The sequence below is a fragment of the Lissotriton helveticus genome, chromosome 12 (genome assembly GCF_964261635.1).
Source record: "Lissotriton helveticus chromosome 12, aLisHel1.1, whole genome shotgun sequence".
NCBI classification, from domain to species: Eukaryota; Metazoa; Chordata; class Amphibia; order Caudata; family Salamandridae; genus Lissotriton; species Lissotriton helveticus.
The window spans coordinates 689,918,196-689,940,379 of record NC_136073.1 but is presented as its reverse complement, the minus strand read 5'-3'; the positions used below and the strand labels follow the sequence as shown (position 1 = coordinate 689,940,379).

Sequence of the window (22,184 nt, the reverse complement as noted above, 5' to 3'; positions counted from 1 at the left end):
GTCACCTCTTCGACAGTTATGGGTTGCGCTAGGTATTCTCTTTGATGGTCCGATAGCCACGCAATTGTTATGTCCTGCAAATAACTCAATGTTTCCTGTGGTGGGGCGGGTTTCTGAGAGGTATAAAGGTCTGAGTATGCCCGAACAAAGCTACGAAGAATATCTTCAATGTGTGTATGCAATTCACCGCTGTCGTCACAAATTTGAGTAATCGTCTGTGCGCCCCTTTCCCCACAAATTTTCCGTGCCAATACTCTGCTGGGGCGTCCCCCTTCTCCAAACTGTCGAGCTTGCGGTCGTTTGGTGACATATTTCAATTCATTATCCGCAAATTGTTGGTGTTCGGTTAGTGTCTGCTTAATCTCGCCCAGTAACCCCGCTCGCCCTGTGTGTTCATATTCCCGTTCTAGGGCCGTCAATTTATTCTCCAGTTTGGTGATCTGTGTTCTTATATCTTGTAGGATCCCTGCAGAGGTGCTGATGCATACCCCCCGCAGTGTCGCCTTAAATGCTTCCCACAGAACACATGGGTCTTCAACTGTACCTGTGTTTAAGTGAAAGTACTCTTTAATTGCATCTGATACAGTAGTGACATATGTGGGGTCTAATAATGCTCGTGCGTTGAAACGCCAACTGAAGGGAGGAGGTGTATGGTGAGGTATACGTAGGGATAGTGCCACTGGATTGTGGTCCGAGAGTGTGCGAGGGAGTGTGGCGAGGTTTGTAGCCCATAATACCGCTTCGTCTGTCCCCAACCAGAAGTCGATCCTGGACCAACTGCCGTGTGCCATGTTGACGTGTGTTGCGCCTGGTGTAGTTGGATGTTGTACCCTCCACATGTCTCTAAGTGCCCTATCCACCATTATGTCCCCCAATTTTTCCCTGGCCTTCTTATGGGTTTCTATAGATGTTGCTGAACGATCTTGCGTGGTACATAAGGTTACATTGAAATCGCCCCCCCAGATTAGGGTAGTGTCACTAAATGCTAGCAGGTGATCCCAGATTTCTTGGAAAAATTCCGGGGAGTCAGTATTTGGGCCATAGATATTCACTATCGTGATCAGCTGCCCTCTCGGTTTCCCCGACACAATAACATATCTACCATTTTTGTCTACAATCGTGCGTTCAATCCTGTAATCAGTGCCTTTCTTAACCAATGTCATGACCCCCCTAGAGTACGATGAGTATGTTGCCGATGTGCATGATTCCGCCCAGCGTGTTCCAATAGCTCTGCGCAATGTAGGATCTAAATGGGTTTCCTGCAATAGCGCTATATCAATATGATGTCTGTCGAGACAGGCAATAACCTGACGAACTTTCTTAGGATTCGTGAAGCCCCGTACGTTCCATGTCAATAGATTCAAATTATCTCTATTCATGATGTCTGTTTAATTATCTCTATAACGAAGCTAGTGGTCTCCGATTTTCCCACCCTCAGCACAGTACAGCATAAAAATACAACATTTGTTTCAGACCCATGAATATACCTCCTAAAACAGCGTGCAGCAGTGCGTCTCAATCGTCCCAGTTGTTCAGAAATTAACAAACCCCAACTAACCCACATCCCACCCACTCCAGCAACCCAATCCTGCCGAAGCCATTGTACCCTCAAAACGTCGAGTATCAACATAACTTGTCGGGGACTGCCCTAGTAGAGGTCCGCCGAGGGTGCATTACACCATCCTAGCTAAAGGATGTGAGCAGATCTAGAATTTGATAACAGATCACAGCTGGATAATAAGTAAAACGAACAGCATGGAGCTACCCCGTCACTCATCATGCCTAGTCAAGTTGTATATACCATTATACGAAACGTGGGATTCTCTGAAGTAAGTTGGAAGACAAACTAAGAATATAACTGGCAGTTGGGAGATAACTATTAGCCCATATGTCTCTGCAGTACAGTCTCTGTTGTCGAGGAGGGGGCAACAGGGCATCTCCACATTTAGTTAACGAACCCCATGTTGCACCAGATTCGCCCCATAGCACTGCGCCATAGTGATCTCCTTGTACAGCGCTAGTAAGTGTCAAAAGGCCATATGGGCAATGTATGGACGTAGGACAGCTGTTCTCCCCCCAGACAGAGGGTTCGTGACCGCAGTCAGTTCACTTTTAAGTACATTGTATTTCACAATCTTACCGTTATTCAGAGTCTGTGTGTCTGTCTCTACGATTCGATTTTTTACCTTTGGCCACCGTCGTCTTGATGAAGTCCATCGCAGTTTTGGGTGTTGACAGGAAGATTGGTTTGCCATCCCATGTAACTTTCAGTCGAGCGGGATATAACATGGCGTAAGGGATCTGCAGGTCACGCAATTTGGCCTTGACATCATTGAATTCCTTACGTGCTTGTTGCACTGCAAACATGAAGTCTGGGTAAAATGCCAATTTGTTACCCTGGTGTTGGATGTCGCCTTTTTCCCGCGCCATCCTCAGTATAGCATCCCTATCCCGGTAATTTAGAACTCTTGCTATTATAGGCCTGGGCGGTGCTCCTGGTTTAGGCTGCGGGGCTAGAGATCTGTGCGCCCGTTCAATAATGAAGATGGACGATAGATTATCAGCGCCAAACAAGTCTTTGCACAGTTGCTCCACATATGGCTCCATACGCCCTGTGTTGGTTGATTCCGGCAGACCCGCTATTCGTATGTTGTTCCGTCTCGATCTGGCTTCCAACTCCTCAGATTTGGCCTGTATGACATCGAGGACCTTCTCCATTCCGGAACATTTAGTTGTCGTGGAGCGCGATTCGTCCTCCACCTCTGATATCCTCTTTTCCGCTGTATCCAGTCTCTCACCCTGTTTGTCGAGCTTCGCCGCCATGTTGTCGACTCTGCCTGTTAAATGGTCCAGTTTGCCATTAATGTCTTGCAAATTCGTTTGTATGGCTTTCAGGATATTTTCCATAACACTGCCCTCTTGAGGGTCCGTGTCCTGATCTTCGTCCGTTGCTCCATTTTGGCCCCGCGGTGTTTTCCGTGTCTCAAAGTTGAGTTTTGGTTGCTTGTTATCAGGTTTCCCCATGATGTATGACCCAATGTGCGTTATGGGGTCGGCGGTTCAACACACACCGTAGTTGCAGTTCCTTCCCAGAAATCAGTGGTGTGCCGCCTTGGTCGCCGAACAGACCAGTCAAGATCGTTCAAATGGGGACTATCAGCACTGAGACCGTGTGTGATGCATGAGTGTTGTATACCCTTGTTGGCAAATCAGCGTTTTTCGTGAAGGCAGTGACCAGGTCGGGTGAAAGACTATCCACCTAGGAGCCTGTGATGTGGTGCAGTATCTTCCTCAGCGGGTCCCGCGTAGATTTACAGTGGTCTCGGTATACGCTCTGTAAGATGTTGTCCGGCTGCCCACAAAATCTTGACCTGTGTCTGGGTAGTAACGTCCCGCTCAGTGGGTCGGAGTCAGCTACACTGGTGCGGTTATGTACGGGCCCAACCACAAATACGTCCGAAATGGAGTCCTAGCATATCTCATGCGCGGTTTCCTTTGGCGGGCGCAGCGACGCTGAGCAGTTTTCGCGCCTTTACAGCCCCATACATTGATCTGGCAACGTGCGTTGTAAATAGGCAAAACTCACTGTGTGATGCAGATGCGACGTTGTAACCGACAGGGTGTCTGGCAGTCGAATCTACAGCAAGCGTTGGTAGTTACCTCATTCCAGCCGACATTCAGTTGCTTAAGCATGCAACACACATAACGATATGCCGAGCCGTTCATGGACGCCGCCATCTTGCGCCCGCCATTGTCACAGCCAACAGACAGGGATCCTCGTAGCACCGGCAGGAGACGAGCGAGCAGCCTGCACAGGACGCGGTAGGTGGCTTCTAGAGGCTTACCGCACATGAGGTGGTCAAAGCGCTGCCAAGCAGGGTCAGTGTTCCTGCAGTATGTCTGCACAGCCGCCATATTGTCAGCGGGGGTTCCGCTCCCATATAGACATTTCACAGGCTCCGGTTCCCCCCAGTCGCCGTGTGTTTTCGCTCCTTCAATTAGCAATCCTTACTTCCTCAGATCATGGGCGGCGTCGACAGCTTCTTTACCCCACGCGATCGGAGCTTTCCGCAGCTGGTCAAGGCGGACAAAGCGCCGTCCGCCATGTTGAGTTGCGTATTCGGTGTGGTCTTCAGGCTATATCGGGGCCATTCCCGTCTCAGGAGTCTTCTTTCACCGCTCCGATTGTGCACTGGACGTTCCTATCCACGGCGGTGTGAGTGACATCGCGCTGCGATCCGTTTTAGCAGGTTAGGTAGGCATTAGTATGATCTGCCCGGCGGAGCTGCGAAGCTAGGCAGCCATTCCGCTGTGCGCCCCATAGCGCCTCCGCTCTGTTCCTTAACATAAACGTAGAGTTCACAGGCACTATTAGAGTGTGTGAAAAAGTGAAGGAAATGATTGTGAGAAATGAGAGAAGGCTATATGCTGAGAGAGAAAGAGAGAGAGAAGGTTGGAACAGTGCGAGTGAACTGTGAGAGAAGAGTAAAGCAAGCGAGGCTGCCAGCTGAGAGAAAGAACAGATGGTGAAAAGAGAAAAGACGACAGCAGAAGAATACGGAGCAAAGAAAAGAGCAAGATACAGAAAGATGGTGCGAGTTACAGGGAGAAGGTTGAAAAGAGAAACAAAAGGTTGATGGGACATATAAATGAGGAGGTATGGGGAACTAAGAGAAGCATGTGGGGAAGGGAGGCAGAGACAAATGGATAGGTAGGGGAGAGGGGGGAACAGATAACAAAAAGGGAACCAAGAGGTGAAGAGATTGAATGGGGAGTGAACAGAGAGATTGTGTGAGGTTTCACTTTGTAACTTGCTGTCGAACCTTTCAATCCCAATTCACCATATCTTTGAAAGCATGGTGCTACTCTACTCTCGCATGTGACGCAGCACAGCAACTTCACTTACTGCTATGTTACGTGAAATGTTAGTAAATATATCCCTCAAAGATTTGGTACAGGTGTCCAGACTTGAATATTGTCTTGGACCTTGTACAGTGCTCCTCTGCCTTTTGGCTAGGGCTGTGCTACTGACACGGCATATACATACATACAGGCTGAAAAATATCCTTTTCTTAACAGTGATTTTCTAAGAATGATGGTACCGCTTTCTTTACCATAAGTTGGAAGAGTATGCTCAGACATGAGTCCCTTGCTCACTTTGCCACTGGATTCAAGCAAGCCTGGCTGAAGACGGCTGAAATGCCAGAAACCGGTCCTAGGAAGCTTGTTTCCGGTCCAGGGAAGGCATGGCTTGGCAGTTCGGGCTGGACTGTTCCTATGAGGCACAGGGTCAGACTTATTTGCATATGGCCATGTCTGAACTGGGGTGGCAGAGTGGGCTAAAAACGGTGATGGATTAAACCCAGATCTTTTGACTGGGTGTGAGTGTTTGATTGGTTCAGATACTCCGTCCATCACCACCCCCTTTTGTAACTCTTGGGATGGGGCGGCCATCTGGGAGAGGTGGAGATCATAGGATGCTGGTCTGCCGCAGAATCTGGACTCCACATCAATCTGTTGGAACTCCGAGCGGTCGGATTGGAATTGAAAACCTTTCTACCCTCCATCAAGGGAAGGCTGGTGCCAGTGTTCACAGACAACACCACCGCCATGTGGTACTACAGCAAAGATGGCGGGGTGGGGTAGTGGACTCTGTCAGAAGGCTCTGCGTCCCTGCACATGGCTGGAACGTCAGGGCATGTCCCTGGTGGTTCAACAGCTGGTGGGCTCTCTGAATGTCAGAGCGGACAAACTCTGCCAAATATGCCTATTGGATCAAGAATGGCGTCTCCATCTGGAGGTGGTGCAGTGTCACTCTCAGCAGTTGGGAGAGCCTTGGTTAGCACTGTTTGACACCGCAGAGAACTCACAATGTCAACAGTTATGCATGCTGGAGTTTGCAGGGTGGCTCTCCCTCAGAGATGCTATTTGGAGATCAGGCCTTCTATACGCCTTTCCGCCCATACTATTCCTACCCAGAGTTTTCAAGATTAGGAACAACCGGGCCCAAGTCTTCCTTGTGGCTCCGGACTGGGAATGGAGATTTTGGTACTCCAAGCTATAGAGCATGGCCATCCATCCTCCGATGAGACTTCCCCTTAGGGAAGAGGATCTGTCGCAGCAGCAGGGAAGAGTCCTCAAGCTGAAACTGTCAACCCTTTGCCTTCTTGCATAGAGATTGAGGTGAGGCAGTTGATAGCTTTCGATCTTCCTCCTAAAGTCTGTGCTGTTATCTTGGAAGACAGGCATCCCTCCACAAAGAGGGTATGCCCCTGCAGTTGGGGAATATTTGTGACATGGTGTATCAAAAGACAGATCGATCCCCTTTCTGACCCATTTTTTCTGGTTTTCCTCTTTATCCTTTCTCTTGCCCAGAAGGGCTTTGCTCTGGGCACTCACATGAGCTATCTCTCTGCTATTTCTGCTTTTTTAAGGTTGCCTGACTAGCCATCCCTCTTCAAACACCTATTGTTAATGGGTTCTTGAAAGTTTTTTAACATTTGTTTTAACTTTCCCCTTTCATTATACTCCAGTGGGACCACAATCTCGTACTCACTTTGATTATCAATGCTCCTTTTGAGCATTTGCACAATTGTCCACTCAGGCTCATTACCATCACAATGGCAATTCTTGTGGCTATAACATTTGCCGGAGTGTCAGTTGACTTCAGGCTTTGTCATCCAAGCCTCAAAACCTGAACATCTATCCAGGCAAATTGGTGCTTTGTACAAGAGCTTCCTTTCTTCCTAAAATGGTTATTACCTTTCACGTAGGCCAACCCATTACTTTTTATGCTCCGACGCATCCCTCCAAGGAAGAGTAGTGACTTCACCGGCTGGACCCAAAAAGAGCGTTGCCGTTCTACCTTGACCGAACACGAGAGGTCCTGGTGGACCACCCACTCTTCGTGGGGTATGTTGAAGCGAAGAAAGGGCAGGCCATACAGAGGCGGACCATCTTCAGGTGGATTGTGTTCTGTATCAAGATCTGCTACACATTGTCTAAAAGGTAACCACCCGGTGGTTTGCATGCTCATTACACCAGATCGAAAGCTGCGACCACTGCGTTAGCACGCAGCATTCAGGTACTGAACATCTGCCAGGCAGCAACGTGGGCCTCCTTGCACACTTTCACAAAGCATTACTGCCTGGACAGTCAGGTCTGTCGGGAAGGGCATTTTGCCTGTTAGGTCCTGCAGGACTTTCTCGTATGAGATGGGTTTGCAGACCCAGCTCTAGGGATGGTATTGCTTGGGCATCTATTCTAAGGTAAGGAATCTGTGGCTAGAAGTCTCTATTAGATGAACAAGTTACTTACCTTTGGTAACGCCTTATCTGGCAGAGACTATATCTAGCTGTGGACTTCTTACCGAACCACCCATTCTTCAGGCTCTCCAAGCGGATTCCTAGGGACAAGGCATTCCACTTTCAGAACCCTAGTTTGCCACAACAGTGGTCAGTGTTTTTCACGGCTCCATGCTACTGGTGTGGAAAGTCGCAAAAAGAAACGGACGTCTGCATGCTGGGGTAGCGCCAATATAGGCAGCTCGCACGTCACTTTTGGTGCCCACAATGTCACACTGAGCTGAACAATGACACCTTCCTGCACACAGGGGTGCTGCTCACAAAAACATTTCCGTATCCAATCTGATGACTGGGGATAATTCTGAGGTAAGGAATCTGTGGCCAGATAGAGTCACTACCAAATACGGTGTTACGAAAGGTAAGTAACTTGTTCTTTAGTAACCAGCTCCTATTCATGGACCTTCTTCCTAAACTGTGGGTCAAGGAGACAAACACTTCTCTTTAAAAGAACGTAAACTTTGGGAAGGTCCCACACCTCATCAAATCCAGCACTTTCCAGTTTTTTTTTAAAAGAAAAGTCCTACCTGTCTTGACCAGCTCACTTCCTATCATGTGGTAGCTCGCACCTTTCTGTCAATTGATAAATGCACCCACAGATGATTACACTAGTAGTGTGCACACTGTCAGCATTTAACAGAGCCTTGTTTAATCTGTAGTAATACCTTTCATGGGTAAGTATTAACTTGTAATCAGGTGCAAACATTTTAGTTGCCCTAGACAAAGGGGCATTTTGTCACCACCCAGCCCTGGCACACTGCAACCTTTTCTGCATGTTGGGGTCCCCTGCTGTTGCACCTAAGGCTATTGGTTTCTCTTGGAATCGGTATGCTCATAGGTTTAGAAAAATTAACTAATTTAAGGAGGATAATCCACAAAGGCTGAAATGCCTGTATAGTAATAGGTTGGCATAAACAACCTATTTGTTCAAAAAGTATTTTTGACTCCTTGCCAAATGAGGTTGAACATGAAATATATGCGACAACTTGCTTTATAGTTGGGTAACATTTGTTGTTTGTTTGCAGGCACACTGGAAAGGGTCCCTCAAATTCAAAGCCACCGGATTCCCTTAACGTTGATTACCTGGACCTCCTACAACACTTTGAGAATGTTCAGAACAAGCACCTGGAAGTGAGGCATCAGCGCATCGGTCGAGGAGATCATCTGGACAAAAAACTGGGCCTTTGAATGACGAACCCCAACTCCACAGATGCAAAAGACTAGCAATTTCAGAAAGAGCATGTGTGATCATGAAGTGTTTTCACAGGAGTCAACAGCACTTTTTCCTGGGGACAGGCATGCTCAGGCACCCAAGAAGGTCAAGAAGTCATTTCCACAAATGAGGCATGGAGAGGCAAAGCACGAACAAACCCCCAAATTAGAATTTCGATGACATGTAGGCATGATTATGAAGCACATCTGCTAGCAGTCAGATTTTGCTTTCACAGAAAAGGAGCCGTGATCATGCAAAGTAACCAGAAGTACAACCACTAATGATACAAAAGAAAGCAAAACGCGCACTTTCATGCCGCATGGTCAACCATACTCTGTACCGCATGCACAGCCATGCAGCTCGCACAGAGGAATCAATATGTTCCTGGTCTCTTGGATAGCACCTGGCACATCCTCAATCAAAGGGTCAGCCATTCAAGGAGAGAAAACAATTAGTCCAGGTCTCTAGGTAGATAGTATAATGTTACCCGCAGAGCAGACATGAGCAACCAGGACACTCACAGTGAGCAAGACTAGAGAAGACGTTGAGAACAGACAACAAACCTACTGATGGGAACACAAGCAATTCCAGGACACCAGGTAAAAAAGGTAGTGAGTCTAGAAATCCCTGGAAGAGCGCCAACAATGGGCATTGAGGGTAGTGATGAGACAAACATACATCTGGAGGAAATGTAGCTAAAATAAGTATGTATAGAGTGTGTAAGTGTGTAAACAGAACGATGAACATCTTCAGTCACGGTGTTGAATCTGCTGATCAAGCTTATGAGACACTGAAAGTGTCCCAAGGCTCTTGTAGGCTTGGGTCCAAAGCCTCCATCTTGCCCTACAAAAACTGGGACGAGCATCCTTTTGCTTCTGCGCTCCTGTGATGACCACAGGATGCTGAGTAGGTCCTTGAAGGAGGCTCTCTATAACTTGTTTCCACTGACGCGCTTGTTTTGGTTAAATGTTTCAGTCGCTTGCTAGATTACCTTCTATCATAAGCATTTGCTCTTGGCCAGTCATCGCTCGATCATCAGTGGATTAATGCGAATGTAGATACATGAGAATTAGTCTGACACCTTTCAATAGTCCTGATGTGTACTCTTTTCTTTCTAATGGAACACTTTGTGGCTTTGGCAAAGTTGGCCTCACTAGCAACCTTCATCTTTGTGTATGTCGTTCATGTGACCTGTTGTATCCCAGTGGCCCTGTACACCCCAAAGCTCCTTGTCAAACGATTTAGTAGCCATCACTCCTTTCATTCTCTCACACATATTCCCCACCTTTTGTGTGTTGAAGAAAAGATCCTTCCTGAGTAATGTTCTGAGAGATGGTTGCATCTGCATTGCAAGAGTCTTCACAACCCATCAATCAATAAATAATGGTTTATAACAACATATTTTCTAGTATTGTCCTTTCTGAAATATCATATTGTGGCATGCAGAGAGGAGGGCAGCAATGGGAAACAGCTGGGTTGATGTGAAGAGGGTGGTGAACAATGGTGATGTGTGTAGAATAGTTTTGTTTTCGGGGATTCAACTCTCAGAATGGCTTACACAGGATTAGCTGTGTATGGCAATTATTGAGGTGCAGACGCAAAGTTGTGTCTGATCAGGAGTGAGGCGTGCAAACATAGTTCTCAGAGGGTCAGGTTAGTTTGAGATGCAAAACTAAGTTGGGTGAGGCACACCTGTTTAACATTAAAGGTGACATTGGTGGAGGTATGTAGAGTCAGCAATAAGGTTCACAAACCCTACAGTAGTTGTACAAAGTCTACTTTTGTTTTGAATGTTGTTTGAGCGTCTATGGTCGTATGTCGATATTGAAAGACCTCCTCGGGCTACACATTATATGGCACAACACATAATGAAATAGTCCTAAAATTAGTGTCACACAGTCTTCCCTTCAATTCACCAGAGCCTCACCATATATCGTCCATTTGCCTGATGCATTCCTCAGATCGAATTCAACTGCAAGGTAAGATAGCTGAAGCTTTGCCATGTTCTGTACTCCTGTTTTCTTGAATGGGGTCAGACATTCCAGTACCTTCATATGGTAAACTGTATTTTTAGCCCTTGCCTTATGTTCTATTTTGCCTTTATGCAGAGAAACATGCATCTCACGAGCTGCTTCAGGTCACAGACCCAACCAGCCATGCAATTTTCTTCAGCACCTTACTGGGCAAGACAATTAATGCCACAAAGATTTGTTTTTGGGATTCGCAAGTCTTGAAAAGAACCTTTTGTGATAGAAACTTCTAACTGCAGATTATTCACCTTTTGGTTATTTCCCAGGTGCCAGACTAGATCCGGAAAGTTTTGCGCAGTACTTTTGTGTACCTGTAGTCGGCCTCACAAGCTTTGGCCATTATTCCAACCATCAAACATGCTCGCATTGGTGGACGCTCCTACAGATTGCTGGCCCCAAAACTCTGGAATAAACTTCCCTTGTCTCTTAGAAAGCTAGACAATCTGCTGTCCTTCCGGAAAGAACTTAAGACCTGGCTCTTTGGCCTATAGTTCTCTATATTCCTTGGTCTCTCCTCTACAGATCTGTATAGCGCCGGGACACTCTGCCCGAGTAGCCGTGCGCTCTATAAGACACCCATTTAACATAATATAACACTGTAGGTGTGGCCATGCCATGCGGCTCTGCACTAATGCCTTTTCGCTCCAGAAATGATGTGTGTGACCTATATAGGTGACACTCCGGTGCACTGACGTCAGTTCCTTTTTTCTGCCCCACCATACGCTAATCATGTGCTATCTCTCATCTCTGAGTCCCATTTACCTCATAAAAAAATTTATCAAAAGTACAGTGTGCAAAGGAAATGTTGCCTCCCAAAACAACAAGTGTTAATCAATGTATGGACTTTTGCAAACTAATGTCTGTGACCGAGCTTCGCCTTTAAGGCCTGCAGTGGTTGTGTGTCTATGAACCCAAAGTATTATACACAAAGTGGGAGACCCAATATACCCTTGAGGGCTTGGGCTATATAAATGATAAGGTAAAGGTTGCCTTCAAGGGGTTTTGTTTAGGTCAAAATGTTTCAAAACTTTTAGTAAAAAATAAATCATAGGCCTAAATTATTCTGGCCCTAGCTAAACAATAGCATATCACTTCACACATTTACAGTAATTATTATTTAGTTGAACAAAAGAGCACAGAAACCGGTGTATATAAAATAGATTTTCTCTTTATATATTTTGGAGAGGGTACTAAAAATGTATATAAACAATGTGACAAGAAGGGAAAACCATATATAATCAAAAACACCTTCACTGTAACATTTTGTAACAAGAGGAAAAATGTTACAAAATGTTACAGTGATTTGTTTTTTACTAAAAGTCTTGAAACATTTTGACCTAAACAAAACCCCTTGAAGGCAACCTTTACCTTATCATTTATATGAACCCAAAGGCCATACAAGACTGCAAGGCAAAACTCTGTCACCAAGCACTGAAAGATTCTACAACGGGACCAGTCCACGTTGAAGGGTCGGTCGGGAAGTCTCAGTAGTCGTTCCCAGGGTCAGTCATTGTCATGATCCAAGTCTTCTTGTAAGTCAAAGAAAAAAACATGGAAAATCCAAGCGGGACTCTGCACCTTCTAGCCACTCACACACACATCTGAGAAGGCATGAGGGCATGACTATGCCTCTCGATCTCACTCCTGGGGTCGATGAGCACATCCAGAGTTTTCGGGGCTGTCTGTGACACTGACGTATATCAAAGAGCTCCACAAGGACAAGCTCCAACTCTCTGGATCCCTGCCCACTCCATCTGGCGTGCCTTTGGGCCCCAAGGAGCGGAGAGGTCCTCCATAAGGGATAGAGCCGATGGGTTAGCCCTAAGAGCCAGTACGACCTATGAATCCACTACTGGGCAGCCTTTGGTTCCCATTCTAACTAAGTCTCTGTCGCCACATTAGACACTCTGGTTCCCACAGCATCGACGCTGATGCCGACTCCTTTGACGCCGGATGGCAAGGTGCCCATTGTACTCTCTGATTCTAAGTAATCACCTCACTCGCTTGATTTGCCACCCCCACAAGGATGGACACATATGCTGCATTCCTTATTTGGCACAGATTCGGTCATGGATTACAATGCACATCATGAGATGGGGCAACCATACCGTAAGGAAAATTGGTATGATGACCTTCAACAAGCCAGTAGCCTTAATACTTCCTCTGAGTTGGGCCTCCCCCTACCTCACTGACTGGCCACTGAGGCCAGCGCTTCTTAACCTAAGCCCATGTGGAGGGCATCATTGTCACATGGCCGCACCTTCCACTATCCCTAGAACAACTGACAGTGGCAGGAAGTACAGGCCCTTTTGGTCAAAGGGCCATCAAACGAGTGCTTACTCAAGAATTAGGTTGTGGTTATTTCCACTGCTTTCTTTTGCCGAAGAAACACAGAGGCCTTAGCACTATTTTATACCTGCCTCCGGAAGGAAAAATTCTAGATGCTCACACTTGCCTAGATCTTGACTGAGCTCGACCCTGGAGACTGAATGGTGGTGGTGGACCTGCAGGACGCCTATTTCCATATACTCGTTCAGGAGGCCCATCGGTGCAACCTGCAGTCAATGGTGGGACAGGAGCATTTTCAGTTCACTTTGCTACCCTTTGGTCTCACCAGCGATCCATGTGTATTCACAAAAGTGATGGCGGTGGTAGCAGCTCACCCGATCACGGATTCCAGTCTTTCCCTACCTCGACTACTGACTGTTAAAGGTGGGCTTGCCCCAGGCAGCCATCAACCACCTCCAGACTAGGGCAATCCTCCTGCCATCTTTCAGGTTTACTATCACTGCCCCAATGTCACACCTGACTCCTTCTCAGACACTTCCCCTTCACCTGAGCCACTCTGGACACAATTTGAGTTTGTGTCTTTTCCATGGAACAGTGATTCCAGGACAATCATACTATGATCCCGATCTTTCAGCCTGTAGCCTGGATTTCAGTGAGGTTGACTCTGAGGCTACTGGGACTGATGGCCTTCTGCATCCTGCTGGTCACGCATGTAAGGTGGCATATGCAGGTGCTGCAGTGGGATCTAAAGTCTAAATGGGCCCACCATCAAAGGGACCTCTCAGACAAAGCCCAGTTCTTAGAAGAGACTGCAAAAGATCTGCAGCGGTGGTTTCTGGACAACAAATGGGTATGGGGCAGATCCCTCTCCCTACTGCACCCAGAGTTGACCAATGCTTCTCTTCTGGGTTGGGGCAGCCAACTGGGAGAGGTGGTGACTAGAGGCCTCTGGTCTTCTGCGGAGGCCTAGCTTCATATCAACCCCCTGGAGCCCCCTGGAGCCCCCTGGAGCTGAGGGGCATCATCTTGGAGTTGAAAGTCTTTCTTCCATCCATCAAAGGCAGGCTGCTGCAGGTGCCTATGGACAACACATCACCATGTGGCATTGCAACAAGCAAAGCAGTGTAGGATCTTGGACTCTGTGCCAGGAGTCAGTAAGCCTCTGGAAATGGCTGGACCATCAAGGGACCTTCCTGGTTCAGAACCACCTGGAGGGATCTTTAAATGACAAGGCAGACGAGCTCAGCCATTGACGCCCAATGGATCACGAGTGACAGTTACACCTGGAGGTGGCGCAAGTCTCTTCCGTGAGTGGGAATAACCTTGACTTAATCTGTTCGCCACTGCAGAGACTGTGCAATGTCAGTAGTTCTACATCTTGAACTTATCAAGGAGCCACTCCCTAGGGCACAGCTTTCCAAACATTTCATGTTGGTGACACACCTCTTAGACAATGCTCATCTTGCGGCACGGTAATGCGCGCGAGCTGCCCGAACCTCCTAATGGGGGTTCGGGGGGGTTGTCCCCCAAGAAAATCTTGAAAAAAAAGTGGCCAAACGGTGCATTTTCAAGCAAATTTGAGAAAGCAGGAAGGTTAATAAAGCAATTGCGAATCTGTTCTAACTAAGACAGTCACTGGCAAAACTGTGTGTAAGCAAGGTTAGGTTTGTGCCTGTCCCTTCTGGGGGTGGCTCAAAGACTACTATAAGCCACACCACGCAACATAGAGGCGCACAGGAGCCTTGTTATGAAAAGTTTCCAGATCCTGTCTGGCCCCTGAGGAATATTATCAAGCTAAGAAATATATGTTAAGAATTATCCACCCGAAGTTAGGGGCTTGTAAATTAAAATCTTGCCCCCTCCCCTCGTCATTTTAAATAGCAGAACACACAATAAACCAACTATATTAATTTGACAAATCCCCAAAGCTTTGTAACATTCTATTTTAAAGGCAATTTCAAATGTTAAGCAGTGTATTTATACAACACCATTCTGGATTTTCTGTCAGTTGTGTCACCATGGCATATGTCTGTGCAAAAAATTACGAAAAGATACCCAACACCCTGGCATCCCAGTGTCCGGTTTTAGCACACCAACGGTAAGGGAAACATGGGAATCGGTGGAACCGAGGCACAGTAAAGTAAGTGGACCCCATGAAAGGAAAACTAGACCAGTCAACAACAGAATTACAATCAACACAATGCAGCAGTATGAGTGATTGGCTGGACTATTAGCCATGGAGTGAACAGGCTAGAAAAGTAGATTGGATACATGACTAACTGCTTTCAAAGATATGGAGGGAGCAGAATGCAGTCAGGCAGCTTAGAAGCTCTTTAATATGTGTCACAAAATAATCATAGGTACTGAACAGGAAGTGATAAAACTTCACAGTCTCTCTGTCTCCCTCCCTCTGGCTGTCTCCCTCTCCTTCCCTCTGTCCTCCCCTGACTGTCTCCCTATGCCTCCATCGCTCTGACTTCCTCTCTCTCTGTCTCCCTCACTCTCTGTCACCCTCTGTCTCCCCCTCTCTCTCTCTCCCTCTGTCTCCCTCTCTGTCTCACTGCTTCTCTGTCCCTGTCTGTCCCTGTCTCCCTCCCTCTTTCTCCCTCTCCGTCTCTGTCTGTCTCTGCCTCTATCTGTCTGCCTCTGTCTGTCTCTGTCTGTCCCTGTCTTTGTCTGTCTCTGTCTCTATCTCTGTCTGTCTCTATCTCGGTCTGTCTCTGCCTCCCTCCCCCTCTCTCTCTGTCTCCTTCTCTATGTCTCCCTCCCTTTGTCTACCTCTGTCTGTCTCGCTCCCTCTGTCTCCCTCCCTCTGTCTGTCTCCCTCCCTCTCCGGCTCTTTGTCGCCCTCTGTTTCCGTCCCTCTGTCTCCCTCCCTCTCTCTCTGTCTCCCTCTCCCTCTGTCTCCCTCTCCCTCTCTCTCCCTCTCCCTCCCTCTGTCTGTCTCCATCCCTCCCTCTGTCTCCCTCTCTCTGTCTCCCTATCCCTCCCTCTGTCTACCCCGGACTCCCTCCCTCTTTGTCCCTCTCTCTCTGTCTCCCATGGTTTCCCTCTCTCTCTGTCTCCCCTCTCTGTCTTCCTCCCTCTGTCTCCCGCTCTCTCTGTCTCCCTCCCTCTGTCTTCCTCCCTCTATCTCCATCTGTCTGTCTCCCTGTTTGTCACCCTCTGTCACTTCCCCCCAGTTTTGAGGAAGATGTAAAGGGCTTTTCCGAGAAGACCATGTCACATTAGTACTCAAGTGCAGCATTATCTGAAATCATCAGTGCCCGTATGGTTAAAAATCAAATACTTTCGGATATGATTACATTTGTCATCACAGGGTGAACTCTAGCAGTTGTGGATGTCGGCATCCTTTAATATCTGCAGGGGGAGTGCTAAATACTGAGCCGTTTATTTTATACTTTCAATTATGTAGTACTTACCACGTACGTACGATCGTATTACCAAGCTATTTAATACTGTTCGAACAGTAAATATTTAGATCTGCAGCTTATGGAGGTCGTTAGGAGCAAGCTTTACACCTGTAACGAAATCCTTGGAGTTGCGAACAAAGGTACATTGCAAATATAGCTTCTTTAAAATAAAAAGCTATGAATTTAATGTAATTTATGAGGAACCGTTTCTGCATGCATTGTGTTGGTTACATCCATGTCATCGTTCATCATGCCACTTTACTTGTGACTAATGTTACTTATAGATTCTACTGTGGAGGGCAGGACAAGTGTTGCATGGGTGTTTGTAGCTTAGTCATTTTAATTATCTATACAGTAAAGAATTGACGTAAATAGCTTCTTTGATTTTTCGCGGGTGGTCTGCAGGAGCACTGTGGCTGTGCCAGGGCTCCTCTGTTAGATTACCTTGTGACACATTGCCCAAAGGGTCTATGGCACGGTTAACCTTCACAGTCTGTGGAGCAGTCAAAGGCCACAATATATACGACAGCTTCCCAGGTACACACACAGCCGCACCCGAGTACTTCACAGGTCTTTTACTTTTACTTTTACAAAGACCTTTTACTTGTTAATGAGGCTTTCTTGTGAATCGCCCGGCCCCCATAGAGCAGTCTCTTAGTCCGCGCTGCTGCAACGGACTCGAGAAACTCTTTCAAAGGAATGCCTCTTAATTAGCAGCAGTTATGTGCTAAGCACCCATTAATACCAGTGTCATCCCGCGACACACCCACCCATTGCAGCGACACAGTACTGTACCGGGACACACAGTTTTGAAAGCTCTGCCCTAAGGGAATGCATTCCGCTTAGAGCGGAACTCAGGACTCCTGCATACTTTCCCGCTGATAACACTCCTGCCCCAAGTTCTCAACAAGATCAGAACGACAGGGCCTGAGTCATCCTAGTGGCTCCAGATTGTCCATGGAGAGTATGGTATACAGAATTCCTGGTCTTCAGCATCTGTCTTCCGATGAGGCTGCCCCTGCAGGAGGATCTGCTGTAGCGACAACAGGGCAGGGTTCTGCACCAGGGCCTTCCCAAGCTCCACCTTCATGCATGGTGTAGGAAGCTGGCTCTGTACATACAATACCAAAGAGCGATATAGTGTGAGTACACACTATACCTCTCTTTGGTATTGTATATACAGAGCCAGCTTCCAGGGAGTCCCCAGAGGTATAGTAGAGGCTATATTAGATAATCTCTAACAGCTTGATTTGTGGTAAATGACAATGCCTTTTATTTATCTGTTTTGTTAATTAAACACATAGATAAAAGGCATTGTCATTTACAATGGCAATAGCTCAAACTTGTAAATGCGAGAACTATTCAAAGAAGCGGCTGCCATTGTCCCGGGCTGCTCGGAAAGTGAAAGCACGCATGGCGTGCTGAATGTTGCAGGAAATCATGTTGTGCCTGCAGTAGGAGAAACTCATTAAAGTAAATAGTAGTTACAGACTAAAAAAGACGTACCATGTAACATCTGAAGTAAAAGGGCCAGTCCTCATGGGAGGTTACAAATAAAGACAAGCCAGTACGAAGGAGGGACTAACAAGCCTATTTACGAATCAGAAGGCAGCTTTTATGAAGGTGGGCCGGGCTTCTATTCCATACCCCAATACCGCGTGCCGCAGTGCAGCGCATGCCCTGCCCAGGCTCGACCTAAAAAGGTTATACGTATGGTTTATTTTTAGAACCAAGCAAAACTTGGTACTGGTAGGTAATATACATTCGTAATTGCATGACTGTTAAAAGAAATGCAGTTGTATTTGTGAAGTCAACAGTTACAGGTTTGTAATACTTTTAAAATGCAGGAAGAGTTACAAAGTAATTACTTTTCGGTACTTTAAAATTACTTTGAGTATTGGGGGTGGTATGCCTAGATACCACACATTGGGATTCTTACACACAAGATAAGCACGACTTAGTATAATTTGCAATAGTATTCACTTTTACCCATGCGGTATACCCAGAACAATTTTTAGACTTAAAATCTCATCACAGAAATCTCTGCGGGAGAAAAATGGTTATCGGTCTTTGGGGTACGTACTCAACTTATGTAGGAGGGTTTTGGAGTTTAGGACTAAGGTTCCCCAAGGTCCAGATGGGCACTCTAGTTGCACCACCAGTGGCACTGGGGCCGCCGGGTGCAGAGACCCAACGTTAGCCAATGGGGCTAAAGGGTCCTTCGGTTTAGGGACTGCTGGCAATCAGGCCTCTTGGGTGTGGGAGCAAAGCTCCTAGGGTTAAGGTCGGCACTGTAGGGGCCAATGACCAACATACAAACTGCACCACCAACGACACTGACGTGACGGCCAGGTGCAGAGTGGTGCAGAATTGCCAAGTCAACGGATTCGGGACTATGGAGGTTAGTCTTGTTTGAGCAAATCCGGTGCTCACTAGAGACAGAGTTCGTTAGTTGAGTGCAGGACAAGACCTCCGAGCTTTGGAGGTCGGCTGCTGCTGAAAACGCCGGTTTCTTTGCTGTAGGTAGATCGTGGTTGGGACAGGCCGGTAGGGCTGGAGCCAAGTCATTTGGTGTCCTCGGTTCCTTCCTGAGTCAGCATGGCTCTTCGGTCGTACTTTCTTCCTTGGATCTGAGGAGGCAAGGCTCAGGGTCACCCCTAGATACTGAATTTAGGGGTGTTGAAGCATTGTTCAGGTCGGGACAAGTGGTCCCTTCCTTGGGGTGGGTACACCCCCTATTTTGCCACCCACCAGTGGGATGGGGCATGAGCCTCTTCCTAATTGGCTGAGTTCCCTCATCTTCAAGACGGAGGGGACTGAATTGTGTGCTTCCTCTCGCCTCCCTCACCTGAGGGGTGGGGTTTGTAAAGGTAGACACACCTCTCTTCCTGGGTTGGATTTTCCGCCGATTCTCCCGCCCAGAGTGGAACCTAGAAACAGTGGGAGCCAGTTGCTGTGGCAGCAAAAGGCAGGGACGGCATCCAAAGGCGGCGGGCCTTTGAAGCTTTTCCCCTTTCATGGGCCCTGCCTATCCTGGGGAGGAGGATTAACACCTCTACCCAGGATGGGCCGTTGTTTCGGGACCCAGAGAGGGGAGGCCCTCTACCCAGGGCTCCAGAAACCTGTCTGGTGGTGGCAGATGGCGGGTAGCCATACAGGAACCACACCAGGGCTGGTCAATCTAATAGGGGCATCTCTAAGATGCCCTCGGAGTGCATTAGTGTGGGTTTAATGTGCTGAGAGTTTTGCTACCAAACTTCCCAGTTCTTAGTAAAGCCTTTATGGAGCTGTAGAGTCCTTGGTGACCAACTCCCAGTCCATATACTCTTTATAGCTTTACTACACTTACAATGTTGAAGAATGGACTTAGACACTGTAGGGGTACAGGGCTCATGCGTCTGTACTCTAACCTTAGGACTGGTGTAACCTGGTAGAGAGGTAACTTCCCTAGGTCTTAGGCAGTGGATTACAGGCATTGCTTGAAGGGATGTGTGCCATGTTGACTCTTCACTTTTCTCTGCACCAAAACACGCTGCCTGCAGTGGCAGAGTGTGTGGGTTAAGGTGCAGGGCCTCTAAGAGTGGTAACATAGGTGCTGCAGCACTTAAAGGCCTACCTTGGTCACAGTGCCCTTGGTACCTTTGGTACCTTTTACAAGGGGCTTTCCTGCACCCAGGGATGTGCCAATTGTGTATACAAATGTACCGTTTTGGGAAAGAACACAGGCCCTGGGAACCTGATTGGCAGGACCCAGGGCACATCAAGTCGGGTTGCATCATATGTCAGGCAAAACGTAGGGAGTAACGATGCAAAACGGAGCACTTTCCTACACATGGAGATTGAGCGGTGATATTGATATCATCTTGGCAGCCAGGCATCACTAAAAAAAACTGTATATGTCCGTCATTGGTACAAGTTTGCAGTTTAGTACGGCACATGCCAGATTGCCCCCTTCCAGGCCAAATTAACTGATGTTCTGTTCTTTGTTTTGTTTATTGCCTGGTAAGGCATTGCTTTGGGCACAGTTAAGAGGTACCTTTCTTCTCTTTCAGCGGTTACAATTGCCAGTCCAGCTTTCATTATTTAAGTCACTGGTTGTGATGTGTTAGGTTTCCAACCCTTGTTTCCTTTCTCTCTCCTTTCATCATGCCTCAGTGGGACGTACATTAACTTGGTCTTCACATATTTGATAGGCAGTCCATTTGAGCCACTTCACAGCTATCCATTGTGATGTATTCCCCTCATGATGGTGTTCCTCATTGCCATCATTGCAGAAAGTGAGTGAGGTTAAGGCTTACTTTGTTAACATGCCATACACCACTTTCTTCCCAGACTAACTTGTTCTGCAGATGTAAGAATCCTTCTTACCGTAAGTTGTGATGCTGTTTCACGTTGGTCAAACCATCATCTTGCTAGTGTTCTGTGCTCAAGCTAACCCCTGTAAGGAGGAAGAGACATTCCATTACTTGGACCCCGAAAGAGTGCTAGGCTTTTACAGCAATAGTACAAAAGAACACCAGGAGGATGATCAGCTCTTTGTAAGGTTCGCTGGAGCAGAAAAGATCCATCTCCTGTTGGATTGGACTCTGCAGCGATATCTACTAACCACTGGCAAACAAAACAGGTCTGTGAGCCCATTCCACCAGGGTCAAAGCTGCTACCACTGTGCTGGCATGCAGAGTTCCTGTCCTGGACATCTGCCTTGCAGCAATGTGGGCATCGCTCCATACATCCACAAATCCCTACTGTCTGGACAGCCAGATGGCTGAGAGGGACATTTCACCTGCTCAGTTCCACAGGACGTCTAGGTTTAAGCCATTTCACAGACTCACTTCTTAGTAGGTACCGCTCTGCTATTGTTTCAAAAGGTGATGAATCTGTGGTTAAAAGTCTTTATCAGAAGAACAAGTTAATTACAGAAACGCTCTTTCTAGTAGAGACTCTTTCTAATTGCAGATTTCCTTACCGACCCTTCCAAGTCTGTGACTGGGCTCTACCCATTCATAAAATTCCAAGTCTAAGAATCTGTACACTGGTCAAGAACAATTTGCTGTTCGGGCTCTGCATCTGAGGGCACGGACCGCTTCGAAAGCAACTGACGTCCGTGTGAAAGGGTGGCACGCAAATAGGCCAGCGTGTCATATCCGGAGTTGAATGGCATCAGTGTGAAATTGTATGGCACTACCTACTGGTGCCAGAAGTACTGTTCTAAAGTTTCCAGTCTTATGCCTTGGTACAATTTTAAAGGTGAGGAATCTGTAGTATGATAGTCTCTATCAGAAAGAGAGTTACTGAAGGTAAGTAACTTGTTCTTATGTTCTTCACCAGGTTATTGATACCATATTCTGTTTCTTCTATATGGTTTCTGGTGCTGTTTCGGTTTATAGACTGGTGAAGATCTTTCAAAAACTCTATGTAGTATAGGAAGAACCTATTAAAGAATCAAATTCCACCTCAAATAAGTATGTTGTCTTCTCCTGAGCTAAGGAACTGCCAAACTGTGAATATCCCCCAGTTACATCCCAATTACCAGAGTCCATTGGCCCACATCTCTTTCATTTCCATTTTGGAAAAAGTGAACAAGTCCTTTTGTTGCACTGTGCAGCAGAATTGTCCATTGTTCACCTCAGATGCTGCTCATAAGTCATTGGTTCCAAAGAGAAGCTCTAGTCATTTTTTCCCCCCAAATCTATAATGTCTCAGTCTGACTTACGCTGTGCTGGGGTCTTCTGCAAAATCTATTAACCTGCAAAAGTGATGTTCACTAAACTGGGTCACATAGTGACAGCTTCCACATTTCGTGGGTCTCTGGTACCAGTGTTCATACCAATCCTAGCACTGATAAGTGTCTGCCTTCCTCCAGTTGAAGGTTTGTCTA

The 22,184-nt window shown here is 47.0% G+C and overlaps 1 protein-coding gene across 1 annotated transcript in view; it reads left to right on the top strand.

Annotated features, from left to right (window-relative positions):
• VAC14 (VAC14 component of PIKFYVE complex) overlaps positions 1 to 9,973 on the top strand; it is a 1,984,055-nt gene extending 1,974,082 nt beyond the window's left edge. The window contains exon 20 of the mRNA XM_078670682.1: positions 8,387 to 9,973. Coding sequence (XP_078526808.1) covers positions 8,387 to 8,549 — 163 coding nt within the window. The 3' untranslated portion in view covers positions 8,550 to 9,973. The remainder of the gene's footprint in view (positions 1 to 8,386) is intronic.
• Positions 9,974 to 22,184: the final 12,211 nt, after the last annotated feature.